The 15487-nt window shown below is 42.2% G+C and overlaps 1 protein-coding gene across 4 annotated transcripts in view; it reads right to left on the minus strand.

The window, feature by feature from the left end:
- Window positions 1-340: 340 nt before the first annotated feature.
- runx3 (RUNX family transcription factor 3) overlaps window positions 341-15487 on the minus strand; it is a 98674-nt gene continuing 83527 nt past the window's right edge. For all 4 annotated transcript variants that reach the window (XM_014159712.3, XM_082971460.1, XM_014159558.3 and 1 more), the window contains one exon: window positions 341-3926. In XM_014159712.3, the coding sequence (XP_014015187.1) occupies window positions 3418-3926 (509 nt within the window). In that variant the 3' untranslated portion in view covers window positions 341-3417. The remainder of the gene's footprint in view (window positions 3927-15487) is intronic.

A 15487-nucleotide genomic window follows, 5' to 3' on the forward strand; every position in this document is an offset into this window, starting at 1 on the left:
ACCCTGTGCTTGAAACCAGCTCTCTGTCTCCCCTCATGTTCATTACACTAACCTTAAAAATTCAGAGCTAATGCCTAAACTTTGAAATTTGAAATTTGATGTTTGGAACAACTTAGAAATTTGGCGTTCGAGAAACTATTCTGATGTGAAACTGTGAGAGCTTGTTGTGAAGGATTTGGTCGTAAATATTTTGAGACCCCTAAAATATAGCTCAATGGTTCTATTATGCTAGAGAGTATTATTACTTATGTTGACATGGCCTAGGTGTTCTCCTCATTAAGGGGAACTGATATACATGCATCATTTTGTCATATTAAAAACAACAATCCTGAGAAAAATCTGAAATTGATGTTTTTTAATTAAAATGATTAAAAACTACATTATCTGCACACTTTACAAGCACTTAATACAGAGTCTTTAAGGATATTACATGGATGAAAATTAAATTAACATATCAGCTTCAGACATACATGCTTAGAGCAAAATGAGTTAACATTATGGTGTGACAAAATGAAGAGGAGGTTGTTTAAAAGAAACATTAAAGAAAACATAAGCTTTGCGCTTTTCTATCCAACATAAAATAAAATAAAATGTAATTGTACAATTTGACCTCCCTGTTTTGCAAATGCCTCATGATATACACACAAACTCTTAAGAGTTATGGACATTTTATCAACAGATAATGGAAACCAACCGAGACATTTTGTGTAAAACAACAAATCCAAACCCTCAATGTAACAATATTACAGGCCTTTCTTTGGTTTTGATATAACCATATGATATCAGGTACATCTTTGATTTCTCATAGCTGCATGAATTTTGCCCAATCTAAAGTTAGGCCTTCAAACCCAAAGGGATGGGTAGGAACACAGTGATTATAAGAACATGCTATTCTTTCCCTCTACTCCCCAAGAGTTAGAAATGCATCTTTACATAATTGATTGTCTTAAACTAAAATAAGGCATAGGGTAGTAGATTTGTCAATAGGGTTAGCTTAACTTTTTTCTGAGCTACAAATGCTAGCAATATTTTTAGTTTTTTAATGTATGAGCTCAAAGATTGGGGGTCGCTAAACCAACCTTAATTGGTATAATATCTGCTCTTAAGAAGCCCCAACAACTCTCCTCCTCCTTTTCACAAAAACCCCTCCATTTCTTAACAAGGCACACCTGACACAATGAATGAAGTGGCTCAGCACAGCTCATACAAAAAAGATGCTCTGTCCTGACATCTGAATCCTGTGCAGTGCCCTGAGCTGCAGGCACTAATGATCAGTAAATTACAATAGGAAGGAGAGAAAACACGTTCAGAAAGGCTTCAAAGGACTCACAGCTCATGCAGAAAAAAGGGACCTGTGCACAACAAGGGCTTGTTTTTAGTTAGGATTGCCCTTGGTGTTGGTAAGAGGATCCCACTTTGAACCCCCTCTATCTTCATCCCTACTCTCTGTGTCCCCCTGGGGTGGGAAAGGCCATAGGGTCTGTGAGAATGTGCACAATCACACCTGTAGCACAGAAAGCACAGGTGTGTCTGTGTGTGTGTGTGTGTGTGTGTGTGTGTGTGTGTGTGTGTGTGTGTGTGTGTGTGTGTGTGTGTGTGTGTGTGTGTGTGTGTGTGTGTGTGTGTGTGTGTGTGTGTGTGTGTGTGTGTGTGTGTGTGTGTGTGTGTGTGTGTGTGTGTGTGTGTGTGTGTGTGTGTGTGTGTGTGAAAATCAGCCCACTCCATCTCTAATGTTTAGTTAGCCACTTCAGACATGCCAATGTGGTTTGAGATTAAGCCAATCAAAGTCTGAGGTTTCAGTCATTCTTCATACAAGTTAGTATCTTTGTTTGATAAACAAAGAAACAACCTCTGCATAGCCACATAATGTGGGTTGTGTGCCTTAAGTATTTATTTTCTTCTTTAAAATAGTGGAAAAAATGTGAACTCAAGGAGGCTGGGGGTTGGTGATTGGGCGACTGTTTAAGGGGGAATCTTATAAATAATGTGATCGTTGGATTTAATTTTGGGATCTGTGCTTCTAATGGTTGAATATCATGAATGTTTTTAGTGCATCGAAGCTACATTGAAATACAAAATAATAACATTAAAAGTTTAGTTTTTTTTTCATAATTTAGAAGAAATATATTACACAAATTCAAATTTTATATTAAACAACAAATAAACAAATATTTATATAAAAAAGGTAGAGAGAAATGCTAAATGTTTTTGGGCATAAGTGAACATTTTCTCAAATTTGGCTCAAATAAATATAAAAAAAGTAAACTGTATTATCTAGTTCAGACATACTACACTAGAACAGTTTGCAGACACAATGAAGAAATATATAGGCCTACCATAAGTAAAAATAAAGACAACAGTCCAAGAAACTAAAAAGACAGGAATCCATAAAATTCCTGCTTAAAAAAACCCTCTTCTCTGCTAAAGTTCTGGACAGTCCTCAGAATATCAGCTATTGTTCTGCTACATAGATGATCAATACATTAACGACTTTACAGGGGAGTTTCACTCAAATACATAATGTTGTATGTTGTTCATTTTGAATAAGCATTGCTTACTGTACCTCCAAGGACTGATCCATCCTAGTATAGATAATAAATGCAATTTTCAAGCAATACATAACTACTTTGAGACGATGGATTGTTCTTGATGATCTTTCATGGACTGATGGATGAATCTCCAAACCGCTCACAAAATAAAAGCTTCAGGAACAATTGACATGTATACATTAGCAATACAGCCACAAGTCATCTAGGGCAGGTTCTGAGTCTTGTGAAGCAAACATCCTGTTTGACTTCTGTTTTAACATAACAGTCAAAGGCCGTTGAGGCAGTACAGTCACTGTTCTGGATGTTTAGCTCGTAACGCGAAGAAAGGTATCCCTCATCTGAGGGATAAGGATAGTTTTGGTCTCGTTGGCTGATTAGCCACAATAGCACTTGCATTTTTACCGTTCATCAGCTGCATAGAATGAATGGATGTGAAAGTTTTGCCTTTTCATAGTCTATGGTATGCATGTTGTACCTGTTTTTCAGAAGAACCTGATACAGTATATTACTATGGCTTATTTGTTCTAACACCATAACATCTATTTACAGTTATTTTGCAGTTCTTACTCATCAATTGAAAATAATGAGATTTGTATGGCTTTCAGAGTCTCAGAGAATAGTCCCTGTCACAGTGCAGGGTGTACCCATGGCTTTCATAAAGGCCACCTCTGGCCATGGCATTCTGACAGACATTGAATGTCTTTGGTCAACTAGGAAAAGGGAACGAAGCGAGTGCGGGATAAATAAAAGACAAACATGCAACATTTATTTTGGGGGGAAGGATTCATCTTTTTTTGTTCATTTAACTTCTTTACTTTTGCTTTCTCTCTCTCTTCTCTGTCCTACATTTCCTCTAGCTGTCTAACAGTCAGTAGGGCCTCCAGACAGATTCGTCCATGCGTCCAGACCCACTCATGGTCGTAGGGGAGTTGCTGTGGCTACCATCCGCCTCCACCCCCTCGCTCTGGTTGCTCAGGCCCTGGATTATCAGGCTGTTGCCAACTCCAGAGGCTGAGGCCCCCGAGCAGGGCAGCAGGCGGCTGGGGGAGCGCTCACCCCCGGTCCCGCCCGGGCCCACCATGGAGAACTGGTAGGAGCCGGACCCGGTGCCATAGTACAGGTGGTAGGGGGAGGAGTTGGACTGGAAGTGGCTTCCCTGGTTCTGGTTGCCTGGGTAGGGCGGGGGCAGGTAGGTGTGGTAGCGGGAGGAGGCAGACATTCCCGTCACACTGAGGCCTCCGATGCCCGTGCTGGAGGGGTTGGCTGAGTAGGTGAATGCCCCTGGGTAGTGCATACGTGGGTCTGAGAAACGGGGGTCAGTCAGCGGGGACAGAGAGGGGAAGGAGGTCCTCTGGGGGAAGAGATCAGCGGTGGGACCTGAGAGAGGGAGAGAGAAACAACACATTTGGTTTAGAGACTCCTGGTGCACATAGATGTCATACATGACCCGCCCATGAAAATGTTTCAGAGTCAAAGTGAGATAGGGAGAGTCAGAATTCATTCCACTGACAGGAAGCTGTAGTAATGTACCACATCCCCAACTGACAGTGTAGACCTACAACCCTGCAAACACTATCTAGCTAGAAGTAATGAACTGACAAATGTTTTGGTCAGTAACAGTCATGAAGCTGTGACAGCACATCAGCAAATAGATCTGTGAAGTTATGAGAGAGTCCTCCCCCTCAGCCTCAGAATACTCCCAGTCCTCCTACACAACCATTCCAGCTAAACCAGAGGAACCTACAGTAACATTATTCTCTGTTATTTCGAATAATTAAAAGAGGCTAACACTGACAGCTTGTTGTGCATTGTGGGCTGTTGTGTAACTCTACATAAATCACACTGAAGAGAGGGAACAGGAAACTACAGAGATAACCATCACATTCAGACACAAATAGGGGGAGGGAGGGAGAGAGCAGCCCGGTCTCATAGACTAGATGTTACATAGTATACGTAAATCCAAGACACTCGATTTAGTGAAATATGTTACATTTGGTATGGTTACATAAGACAGAAGGTTACTTAAGTCAAAAACGAAAAGAGGGTGAGTGGTTGGTTGGGGTGGATGCGTAGGCGTATAACGCGAACATCTAGCAACCCATAAGTTGCATGTTCGAATCTCATCATGGACAACTTTAGCAACTTTGCAACTACTTACTACTTTTGAGCTACTTTGCAACTACTTAGCATGTTAGCTAACCCTTGCCCTAACATTAACCATTGAACCTTACTCCTAACTTTAACGCTTTAACCTAACTTCTAATCCTAATCTTAACTCTAACCTTAACCCTAGCTAAAGTTAGCCACCTAGCTAATGTTAGCGTTAGCCACCTAGCTAAAACTAGCCACAACAAATTGGAATTCGTATCATATCATACGTATTGCTAATTCGTAATATATTGTACGAATTGTAATTCTTATATCATACGAATTGCAATTCAGAATGTATCATACGACTTGTAATTGATAACATATCTGTCATGCCCTGACCTGAGAGAGACGTTTTGTTTCTCTATTTTGGTTAGGTCAGGGTGTGATTTGGGTGGGCATTCGAGATTTGTAGTTCTTTGTTCTATTCTATGTTTTCTATTTCTATGTTGTCAGGTTCTAGTTTTGTATTTCTATGTTGGGTTTTGTTTGGGATGATCTCCAATTAGAGGCAGCTGGTCCTCGTTGTCTCTAATTGGAGATCATACTTAAGTAGGGGTTTTTTCCACCTGGGTTTGTGATGGACATCCAGAAATGAATACATACCAGGGGTTGGAACTGGTTCAGGAAACCGAAAAGCATAAAATAACAAAGATTTTCAAGTAACAGAAACAGAACCTGGAACAAAACTGATCCATACTGTTCCAGAAGAGAACAGTTATTTTAAAAGCATGGGAAACGGTTAATAAAGTTCTTTAAAGTTCCAGGATTTTTTTCTAGTTCCACAACAAAACACAAAAGTGCCTATGCATTGCCTTTACTCTGTCACTCAGAAACTTGTTCCAGTGTCTGTCTGCAAGCTAAAAATATTTGCCTGTGTGTGTGCGTGTTTAGGCTACCTCCCCTCCCCCCCTCCGATGCATAGGCTGCGGTACTGACGTTACAAGCTTGATTTAGAAGATAGGGACAGAGATTTTAATTAGCTAGAAAAGAATGGATTAACTCTTTCAATGCTAGTTAAGGATACTACAGGCCTAGTTATCACGTTTCAAGTTGGATTTATGAACTACAAAAAGGTAAGATGTGTTTTTAATTCTGCTACCGCTCAACACACACAAGCTTGTTAGCTAGCTAGCTCAAATGACATTCAAAGTACCTCCATTGAAGCCACTCCTCCTAGGTATAATTCTGTGGACCTAATTCAGATAATCCATGTCATAACAAGATGCCCAGCGCTTCAAGCCTCCTCCTCAACTCTCTCTCGCTCTCTCCCCACCCGCAAAATGTCAGTCACATGTTGTGCCATAGGCTACACTGTCCATCATGCGTGTAAACAACTAGCCTACTCTATCTGTACTGATTGGTGAAGTAATTCAATGAGCTAAATGTAAAAAATGTTTGATTTCACAGGTTCAAAAAGAAACAGAAAAAAGCGATATAAACCGGGAACTTTTTTTGGGGTTCGAACCGGTTTAGAACTTTATTTGTCTGGTTGGAACAGTGGAACGAAACAAACAAAAAAATGTGTCATTCTGTTCAGAATGCAATGATTGGAAAATTATTTAGGTTCCAAACCCTGATATGGAGTGTCTCGGATTTACGTACAGAATAGTACGAAATGCTCTGAGACCAAGTTGGTGAAAAAGAGTGGTAGGGAGAGAGAAAGAGAGAGAGAAAGAAAGAGACAGAGTCAGAGAGAGAATGTGTGTGTTCTATGTATTTGTGTATTTTGTAAAAGTAACCAAACCGGATCAATGTCACAGACCAGTCAGTGCTAATCTATCCTGAAGTGTAGTCGCATAGGTAACACAGTACACAAAAGCCAGCTGTTTTGAGTCAAATTTCCCAGCCACGCATTCCCTAATTTATTCAACTGACAGAGGAAATTCAGATCATGCTCAAGTGTTTGACTCTGCAGTTTTCCTCGCTTGGATTTGGAGCAGCTCCTGTCACCAGTTTATTTCCTTAAGCACAACACCATACTGCCCCACAAAAACCAAGGCATGACTGCAGGGTTAGGCTGATCTGGCAGTTCTTTCCAAACACAACATGAGCTGTGTGTGTATATGTGTCTCAGTCTTCTCATACATCTGCTGCCACCTACTGTACTGTAGTATCTGGGTTTGATAGGCGCACACAAGGACAGATGAGGACATGACTGCACACACCATGCACTTAATGTATGCACCTATGCCTTCAGCTAGTCTACCTGTTGAATCAGACATAGTTAACCCATAAAGGACCCACTGGGCACAGACGTCAGTTCAACATCTAGTTTTGATTTACAGTTGGTTGAGTTGTCAACGTGAAATCAACAAAAAATGTCGCCATGTCATTGGATTTAGGTTAAAAGTTGGGTGAAAAAAATATGAAATTCCCTTATGTTGATGACTTGATGATCACATAGATTTTAGGGGGTTGAAATTATGTTGAAACAACATTGGCTCCACTTACAATTACCAATATTGACAATAGTGACAGCATCAGCTGAATAATGTGACAGACAAACATTTGAATAGTTTTTTTTTTATTCTTCATTCTGTGTGATGTAGGCTTCCGTAAACCAATAAACAGCAGTTTAATATCGCTCTATTGATCAGTTTAATTTCTCTTTGGCAGGCAGTCAAGAATGAAGGTTTGCTCAGGGTGCGGCTGTCAATCACCCAGTGGAGAAAGTAGGCCAACGGGAGCCATAGAACACCTGATAACTGTCACTCATCTCTGAGTCCTGTCTGACTGGTTTGTTGTTACTGTAGCCAGGGTTTTGGAATAAGAAATATATGTTTTATAATCAGAATTCTGAGACTTTTATTATAGTGTCACCATTTAGACTTTATGTCGGGGACTTTTATTCTGACATTACTTTTCCCCATGCTCACCTGCGCGGGGGATTCACCTGAGTCAATTATATGCTACAGCTACTACAGCTACTATTCGAATTAAACTATATAGAAAGGAACGTCATTGTAACTCGATTCTTTAGCAACGGGCCCTCACAGAAAGTGATAGATAATTAAGTCAATAAATTAGGGTTACATTACTACCTAAAACAGTTATAGTTGGCCAAGATTTTACAAGACGGGCGCAATTTGCATTGTAGCCTAATAGCATCTTGCCAAAGCTATGTTTCATTAAGTAGGCCAACTGTCGTTTCTGAAAACTGCAAGGGATGAAAAATATGAACGTTTGCCTATACTTTTTATAATCTTAAATTTGTCGTGCAGCAATTAATAATTAACCCCACGGAAAGCAGACACGTGGCCTTTGGTTACAGAGGCGTGCAACATGCAGGTGTGCCAGTTATTGTGAAGTGCCGTAAGTCTCCCCATCTTGCTATCTTGCAACTATATACAGTACAGTAGTAGTCCCTTCAATTCCCTATATGCAATTGCACACGGTTTAGTGCAGTGGAGGCTGCTGAGGGGAGGACGGCTCATAGTAATGGCTGGAAACAAGCAAATGGAACCGCATCAAACCATATGTTTGACGTATCTGATACCATTCCACAAATTCCGCTCCAGCCATTAGCACAAGCTCGTCCACCCCAATTAACGTGCCACCAACCTCCTGTAGTTTAGTGGCATACATTTTATCTAGATGTACTGTACATAGGCTAATGGGCTACATTATGTTCTGTCTGTTTGTAGATGATTTTTTTGTACATAGGCAGTAGTGGCAGTTTGATACTGGGTAAGGTGGGAATGTAGGTATGCAATGTACGCTCTAGAATTTGTTTGACTTCCTTGTCCTGAGCGTCAGTGGTTTAAAGAGACATTGTGAAAACCAACAGGTGTGACGTGGTTCCTTGCCACACACACACACACACACACACACACACACACACACACACACACACACACACACACACACACACACACACACACACACACACACACACACACACACACACACACACACACACACACACACACACACACAGTCTAATTCCACTTGACTTGGTGTTGATGGGTTCATTGTAAAATGTGGATTTGGATGGCAAAGAAATACACTGTTTAAAAAAATATATACAGTTCAAGTCAAAAGTTTGGGCAAACCAACTCATTAGAAAATAGTAAAAATAAAGAAAAACCCTTGAATGAGTAGGTTTTTCCCAACTTTTGACTGGTACTGTATATACACTTGAAGTCGGAAGTTTACATACACTTAGGTTGGAGTCATTAAAACTTGTTTTTCAACCACTCCACAAATTTGTTGTTAACAAACTATAGTTTTGTCAAGTTGGTTAGGACATCTACAGTGTGCATGACACAAGTAATTTTTCCAACAATTGTTTACAGACAGATTATTTAACTTATAATTCACTGTATCTCAATTCCAGTAGGTCAGAGGTTTACATACACTAAGTTGACTGTGCCTTTAAACAGCTTGGAAAATTCCAGAAAATGATGTCATGGCTTTAGAAGCTTCTGATAGGCTAATTGACATAATCTAAGTCAATTAGAGGTGTACCTGTGGATGTATTTCAAGGCCTACCTTCAAACCCAGTGCCTCTTTGCTTGACATTATGGGAAAATCAAAATACATCAGCCAAGACCTCAGAAAAACTATTGTAGACCTCCATAAGTCTGGTTCATCCTTGGGAGCAATTTCCAAACGCCTGAAGGTACCATGTTAATCTGTACAAACAATAGTACACAAGTATAAACACCATGGGACCACGCAGCCGTCATACCGCTCAGGAAGGAGACGCGTTCGGTCTCCTAGAGATGAACGTACTTTGGTGCGAAAAGTGCAAATCAATCCCAGAACAACAGCAAAGGACCTTGTGAAGATACTGGAGGAAACAGGTACAAAAGTATCTATATCCACAGTAAAATGAGTCCTATATCGACATAACCTGAAAGGCCGCTCAGCAAGGAAGAAGCCACTGCTCAAAAACCGCCATAAAAAAGCCAGACTACGGTTTGCAACTGCACATGGGGACAAAGATTGTACTTGTTGGAGAAATGTCCTCTGGTCTGATGAAACAAAAATAGACCTGAGTAGGCCATAATGACCATTGTTATGTTTGGAGGAAAAAGGGGGAGGCTTGCAAGCCGAAGAACATCATCCTAACCGTGAAGCACGGGGGTGGCAGCATCATGTTGTGGGGGTGCTTTGCTGCAGGAGGGACTGGTGCACTGCACAAAATAAATGGCATCATGAGGCAGGAAAATTATGTGGATATATTGAAGCAACATCTCAAGACATCAGTCAGGAAGTTAAAGCTTGGTTGCAAATGGGTCTTCCAAATGGAAAATGACCCCAAGCATACTTCCAAAATTGTGGCAAAATGGCTTAAGGACAACAAAGTCAAGGTATTGGAGTGGCCATCACAAAGCCCTGACTTTAGTCCTATAGAAAGTTTGTGGGCAGAACTGAAAGTGTGTGCGAGCAAGGAGGCCAACAAACCTGACTCAGTTACACCAGCTCTGTCAGGAGAAATGGGCCAAAATTCACCCAACTTATTGTGGGAAGCTTGGCAATGCTACCAAATACTAATTGAGTGTATGTAAACTAATTGAGTATGTAAACTTCTTACCCTTAAGCTGAAATAAATAATTCTCTCTACTATTATTCTGACATTTCACATTCTTAAAATAAAGTGGTGATCCTAACTGACCTAAGACAGGGAATTTTTACAATGATTAAATGTCAGGAATTGTGAAAAACAGTTTACATTTATTTGGCTAAGGTGTATGTAAACTTCCGACTTCAACTGTATATATAGTGCATTCGGAAAGTATTCAGACCCCTTCCATTTTTCCAAATTCTTTTACGTTACAGCCATTTTCTAAAATTGATTAAATTAAAAATGTTCCTCATCAATCTACACACAATACCCCATAATGACAAAGGGAAAACAGAAATACCTTATTAACATATGTATTCAAACCCTTTGCTATGAGACTCGAAATTGAGCTCAGGTGCATCCTGTTTCCATTGATCATCCTTGAGATGTTTCTACAATACAACTTGAATGGAGTCCACCTGTGGTAAATTCAATTGATTGGACATGATTTGGAAAGGCACACACATGTCTATATAAGGTCCCGCAGTTGAAACTGCATGTCAGAGCAAAAACCAAGCCGTGAGTTCGAAGGAATTGTCCGTAGTGCTCCGAGACAGGATTGTGTCGAGGAAGGGTACCAAAACATTTCTGCAGCATTGCAGGTCCCCAAGAACACAGTGGCCTCCATCATTCTTAAATGGAAGAATTTTGGAACCATCAATGCTCTTCCTAGAGCTGGCCGTCCGGCCAAACTGAGCAATCGGGGGAGAAGGGCCTTGGTCAGGGAGATGACCAAGAACCCGATGGTCACTGACAGAGCTCCAGAGTTCCTCTGTGAAGATGGGAGAACCTTCCAGAAGGACAACCACCTCTGCAGCACTTTACCAATTATGCTTTTATGGTAGAGTGGCCAGACAGAAGACACACATGACAGCCTGCTTGGAGTTTGCCAAAAGGCACCTAAAGACTCTGAGACTATGAGAAGCAAGATTCTCTGGTCTGATGAAACCAAGATTGAACTCTTTGGCCAGAATGCCAAGGGTCACATCTGGAGGCAGCAAGCATACGGTGAAGCATGGTGGTAGCAGCATGATGTTGTGAAGATGTTTTTCGGCAGCAGGGACTGGGAGATTAGTCAGGATCGAGGGAGGAAAGTACAGAGAGATCCTTGATGAAAAACTTCTCCAGAGCACTCAGGACCTCAGAGTGGGGCAAAGGTTCACCTTCCAACAGGACAACAACCCTAAGTACACAGCCAAGACAATGCACGAGTGGCTTCGAGACAAGTCTCTGAATTTCCTTGAGTGGCCCAGCAAGAGCCCGGACTTGAACCCGATCGAAAATCTCTGGAGAGACCTGAAAATAGCTGTGCAGCGACATTTCCCATCCAACCTGACAGAGCTTGTGAGGATGTGCAGAGAAGAATACAGGTATGCCAAGATTGTAGCGTCATACCCAAGAAGACTTGAGGCTGTAATCGGTGCTTCAACAAAGTACTGAGTAAATGGTCTGAGTACTTATGGAAATGTTATATTTCATTTTTTTCATTTTTAGTACATTTGCAAAAATGATAAAAACCTGTTTTTGCTTTGTCATTATGGGGTATTGTGTGAAGATTGATTTGGGGAAGAAAACAATTGAATCAATTTTAGAATAATGCTGTAACGTAAACAAAATGTGGAAAAAGTGAAGGGGTCTGAAAACCTTCTGAATGCATTGTGTGTATATATATATCTTCCTTTATAATTTTCCCCTAACCCCACCACCCCTCCCCTAATTGGAGTCAACTAATAGACAACAACACTTAGGCTTCTACTTCCAGCTTACACATACTATATACATTTTACGGACACAGTATATTTTACAATAGTTCTCTTTTGTTTGTTTTTAGTCCCATCCTTCAGCTACCTTCAACCCCTCCCAAGACAGGCTGTATTTGTGAAACAGCAAGCGCTTGCACGCCACAGCCCTGAGGGGGTAGGATGCTGAACTTGCGTGCCACAGTCTTGTTGAAATGTCTTACCCCTACGTCTGGAGAACTGGGTATATTTTCAGCCAAAAAAAAATCTGTTCCTTTGTAATTTCCACGGCTTATGCTTCATTTTTTCAGGGACACATTTATTTTCTGCAGTTGAAATTCTCTTATTTTTCGGATAAGGGGGGTGTGTGAGGAGGGTTAGGGGTCTGTTTCATTTTCCAGAGTCTAGCAGGCCCCGGAGTCGGGCCCCGTATCTGATTTCACGCAAGGAAAATCCAAACCTTCAGCTGCTGTTGATTCGGGAGAAGTGGAGTCAGCCCAGCCCCCCCCCCCCCCCCCCCCCCCCGTCTCTCTCTCTCTGTCTCTTCCTGCTGAATATATGCTTTAGGGTAGAGCTGGGATCTGTGGCACGGGGACTTGATGGCTCTGGTGGCTGTGGCCCACCCCACACATGATCTCTATTTAATTGTCGCCAGTTGAAACGTGTTGACTAAATTGTGGCGGGGACAGGCTCCTGTATTTCATCAGGGGAAACTCAACTGGACACTTATCAAAACACCTTAATGAGGTTGTGTTGTGTCACAACCTTGGCGGTCGGCCAGTGACAGAGCACCCTCCACAACCGTTCCCCTCTCAGCAGTTCAGCAGCTCCCCCTAGAGGAGAGGGTTAGATAAACAACTCCATACTCACAAACAGAACCCCAGTTTTGCAATCTTCTTTTTCTATTCACCCTGTTTGCTACCCTAATCGACACACAGCCCCCTCCTCCTCTCTCTGCCAGCTAGGTATAGACCTAGGCCCTAGGCTCTGCCGCAGGACTGGGGAGGAGGAGCAGTGGATCTTTGGAACAGGTTCCTGACGGGGCCTAGCTGGTAGCAGGGGCCCACCCCACACATGATCTCCATTAGGCTCAGCTGAAACGTGTTGACTAAATTGCAGGGACATGAGAGGGGATGAACCCCAGAGGGCTGGCTGGCGCGGCCCACCGTCTGTGATGTTCCCACTCTAAAAGTGGTGGCTTGGAATCAAGTTTTTTTTAAGAGAACACAGTGTTCTAGCGCGCTCCTTCCTATCCTTCACTCTCCTCCCTTTAGCTCACTCCCTTGCTTGTGTGCGCGCTCCCATATTGAGTTCTGCCACACAGCAGGGCGGGGGGAAACCTCTTTCTCTCTCTCTCTCTCTCTCTCTCTCTCTCTCTTTCTCTCTCTCTCTCTCCCTCTCTCTCTCTTTCACGCTGTCACACTCTCTCTATCTGAGGTCCACTAGTCCACAGTCAAGCGTGTAACCCAGATACGGAGGGAGGTTTGCCTCATTTGCTTATGGGAGAAACTGATTTTGGTTGTTAACATAAGGGCGAGCAGAGGCCGCCAGCGAGGTGTGTGTGGAGGGGTGAAGGGATGCAAATCCAGGCGCTCACCTGTGAAATGTTTACTCTGAATGCAAACGTTGACAAATAGCACCCAGGGAATGGTGTCTCAGGCAAATGAGTGGAGAGGTGGGAAAGAGAGGGACAAAACCTCAGATCAGGCTGGCCCAGAGAGAGATAGATGGAGAGAGAGATCTCTTCTCCTTTCATCTCCCCCCTCAGACCGCAGCCAGAGACAAGTGACTGTCCCATGCTTCCCAGACCATCACTGATTTGAGATGTGATGAGAGTTTTTATGTTACACATGCTCTCCGGTTCGTAGAGTACGAGCTTGACCAAATGCTACAAGGATGGTCAGAGTTGACATCAGTATGGCCAAGCAATACAAAGACAGGCAAATAATGTTGCTCCACAAGCCAAAGAATAGGAGACACAAATGAACACAAATGATCTGTAGAAGTTTGTATAAGCGCTTAGGCCTTGGGGTCAGAGCTTCGCATCTGATGCAAATAGAATAACACGTCAACAACCTCAAAGACCTATCCATGGTAACCACTGTAACATGTGAGCCAAGCAAGTTTTGCATGGTCCTATTTATCACTAGCAACACGATCGAGGCATTAGGGAGTTTGTGATGATAAAACACCGAGATTTTCCTAATGTATCAACGAACCAGATGTGATTTAGGAGTTTGGATAACTAAATTACCTGGATGGGTTCTATTAATATTTGTTATTGCTAAAGAGTTTGCAAGCTCTGGCTAGGTGGCATGTACACTCCTAGGTATTATTAATTGTCGTACTAATTTATTTCTATTTCAGTCTCTTTGGAATTGGGTTGGAATTTCATGATTAGACATTGGGGCCTCTCCTCAATAACAATAGTCCCCATCAAATGTCAATTCTACTTTTCACACCTTAGTGAATATCTTTCTCTGAAGTGAATATCTGGCAAGGGAATGTCTCGCTCGCGTAGTGTCAGAAGTACATTTGCCAATCTATACATTCCATCTCCAGGGGAAAATGATGAAACTGCTCCGTTGTTTTTGGAAATCACTGACAGTCACACCTAAAATACTGTTTTACCCCAGGGGCTTTCCTCATCAAACGTATTGAAAACTTCCAGCAAGCCCAACTGATCAGTCCTACAGAAGGGTGTGTGAGTACAAGGAGCATCGAGGAGTAACATGGGAGGGTGTGTGAGCAGATGACTCAGCAGGTCTGGTGCGGTGGTTTCTGGGAAGAGGACGGGTGGGTGGCTGAGTGGCCGTAAGGCAGGGGAAGAAGAGTGCCAAAACACCATGATGGAGGGAAGGAGGAGGGAGGGAGGGAGAGGGGAGCGACGGGGTGTTCTGGAATGTTCTGGGATCCAGAGCCCTGAGGGCAAACCGAAACACATTCCCAAAAATGTCACAACGAGTGGAACACTCATTTCCATACCCATAGTTCGAGCTCTTCCACTATCTCTATATTCATTGCACTGTGTCAGAAAGATGTTTGATTAACTATTGATGTACAGTTATGACGCAGAATTTCTCAATTTGTGTCCTTAGCTCCTCTTGAAGAGGTTATATTGTGTGAATTGTCTTGGGTGATATGTAGATGTAGTCCAAGACTGGTAATTATGGTAATCTCTTATTGCTCGCCACACCTCTTATACTGTGCCATGATTGGGCCTTGCATGTTATGATTAAGCGTCAAAAACCCACAAACAACACTTGCAAACATCTTGCCATACAGGCCTGCACGCACACGCAAAAATTTGGGGTCATCTAAGGAGAGCAGAATGTTTGTGTTTACTTCCTACTGCTGTGGGAGTGTGTGAGTAAGAGAGAAGCAGAAAGAGAGAGAGAGAGAAAGAGAGAGAGAGAGGGAGAGAGAGAAGAAAGAGAACATGATAAAATAATGGAGAGAAAGCACAAGTGAGAAGTAAG

The sequence above is a fragment of the Salmo salar genome, chromosome 01 (genome assembly GCF_965601325.2).
Source record: "Salmo salar chromosome 01, fSalSal1, whole genome shotgun sequence".
In the NCBI taxonomy this organism is placed as follows: Eukaryota; Metazoa; Chordata; class Actinopteri; order Salmoniformes; family Salmonidae; genus Salmo; species Salmo salar.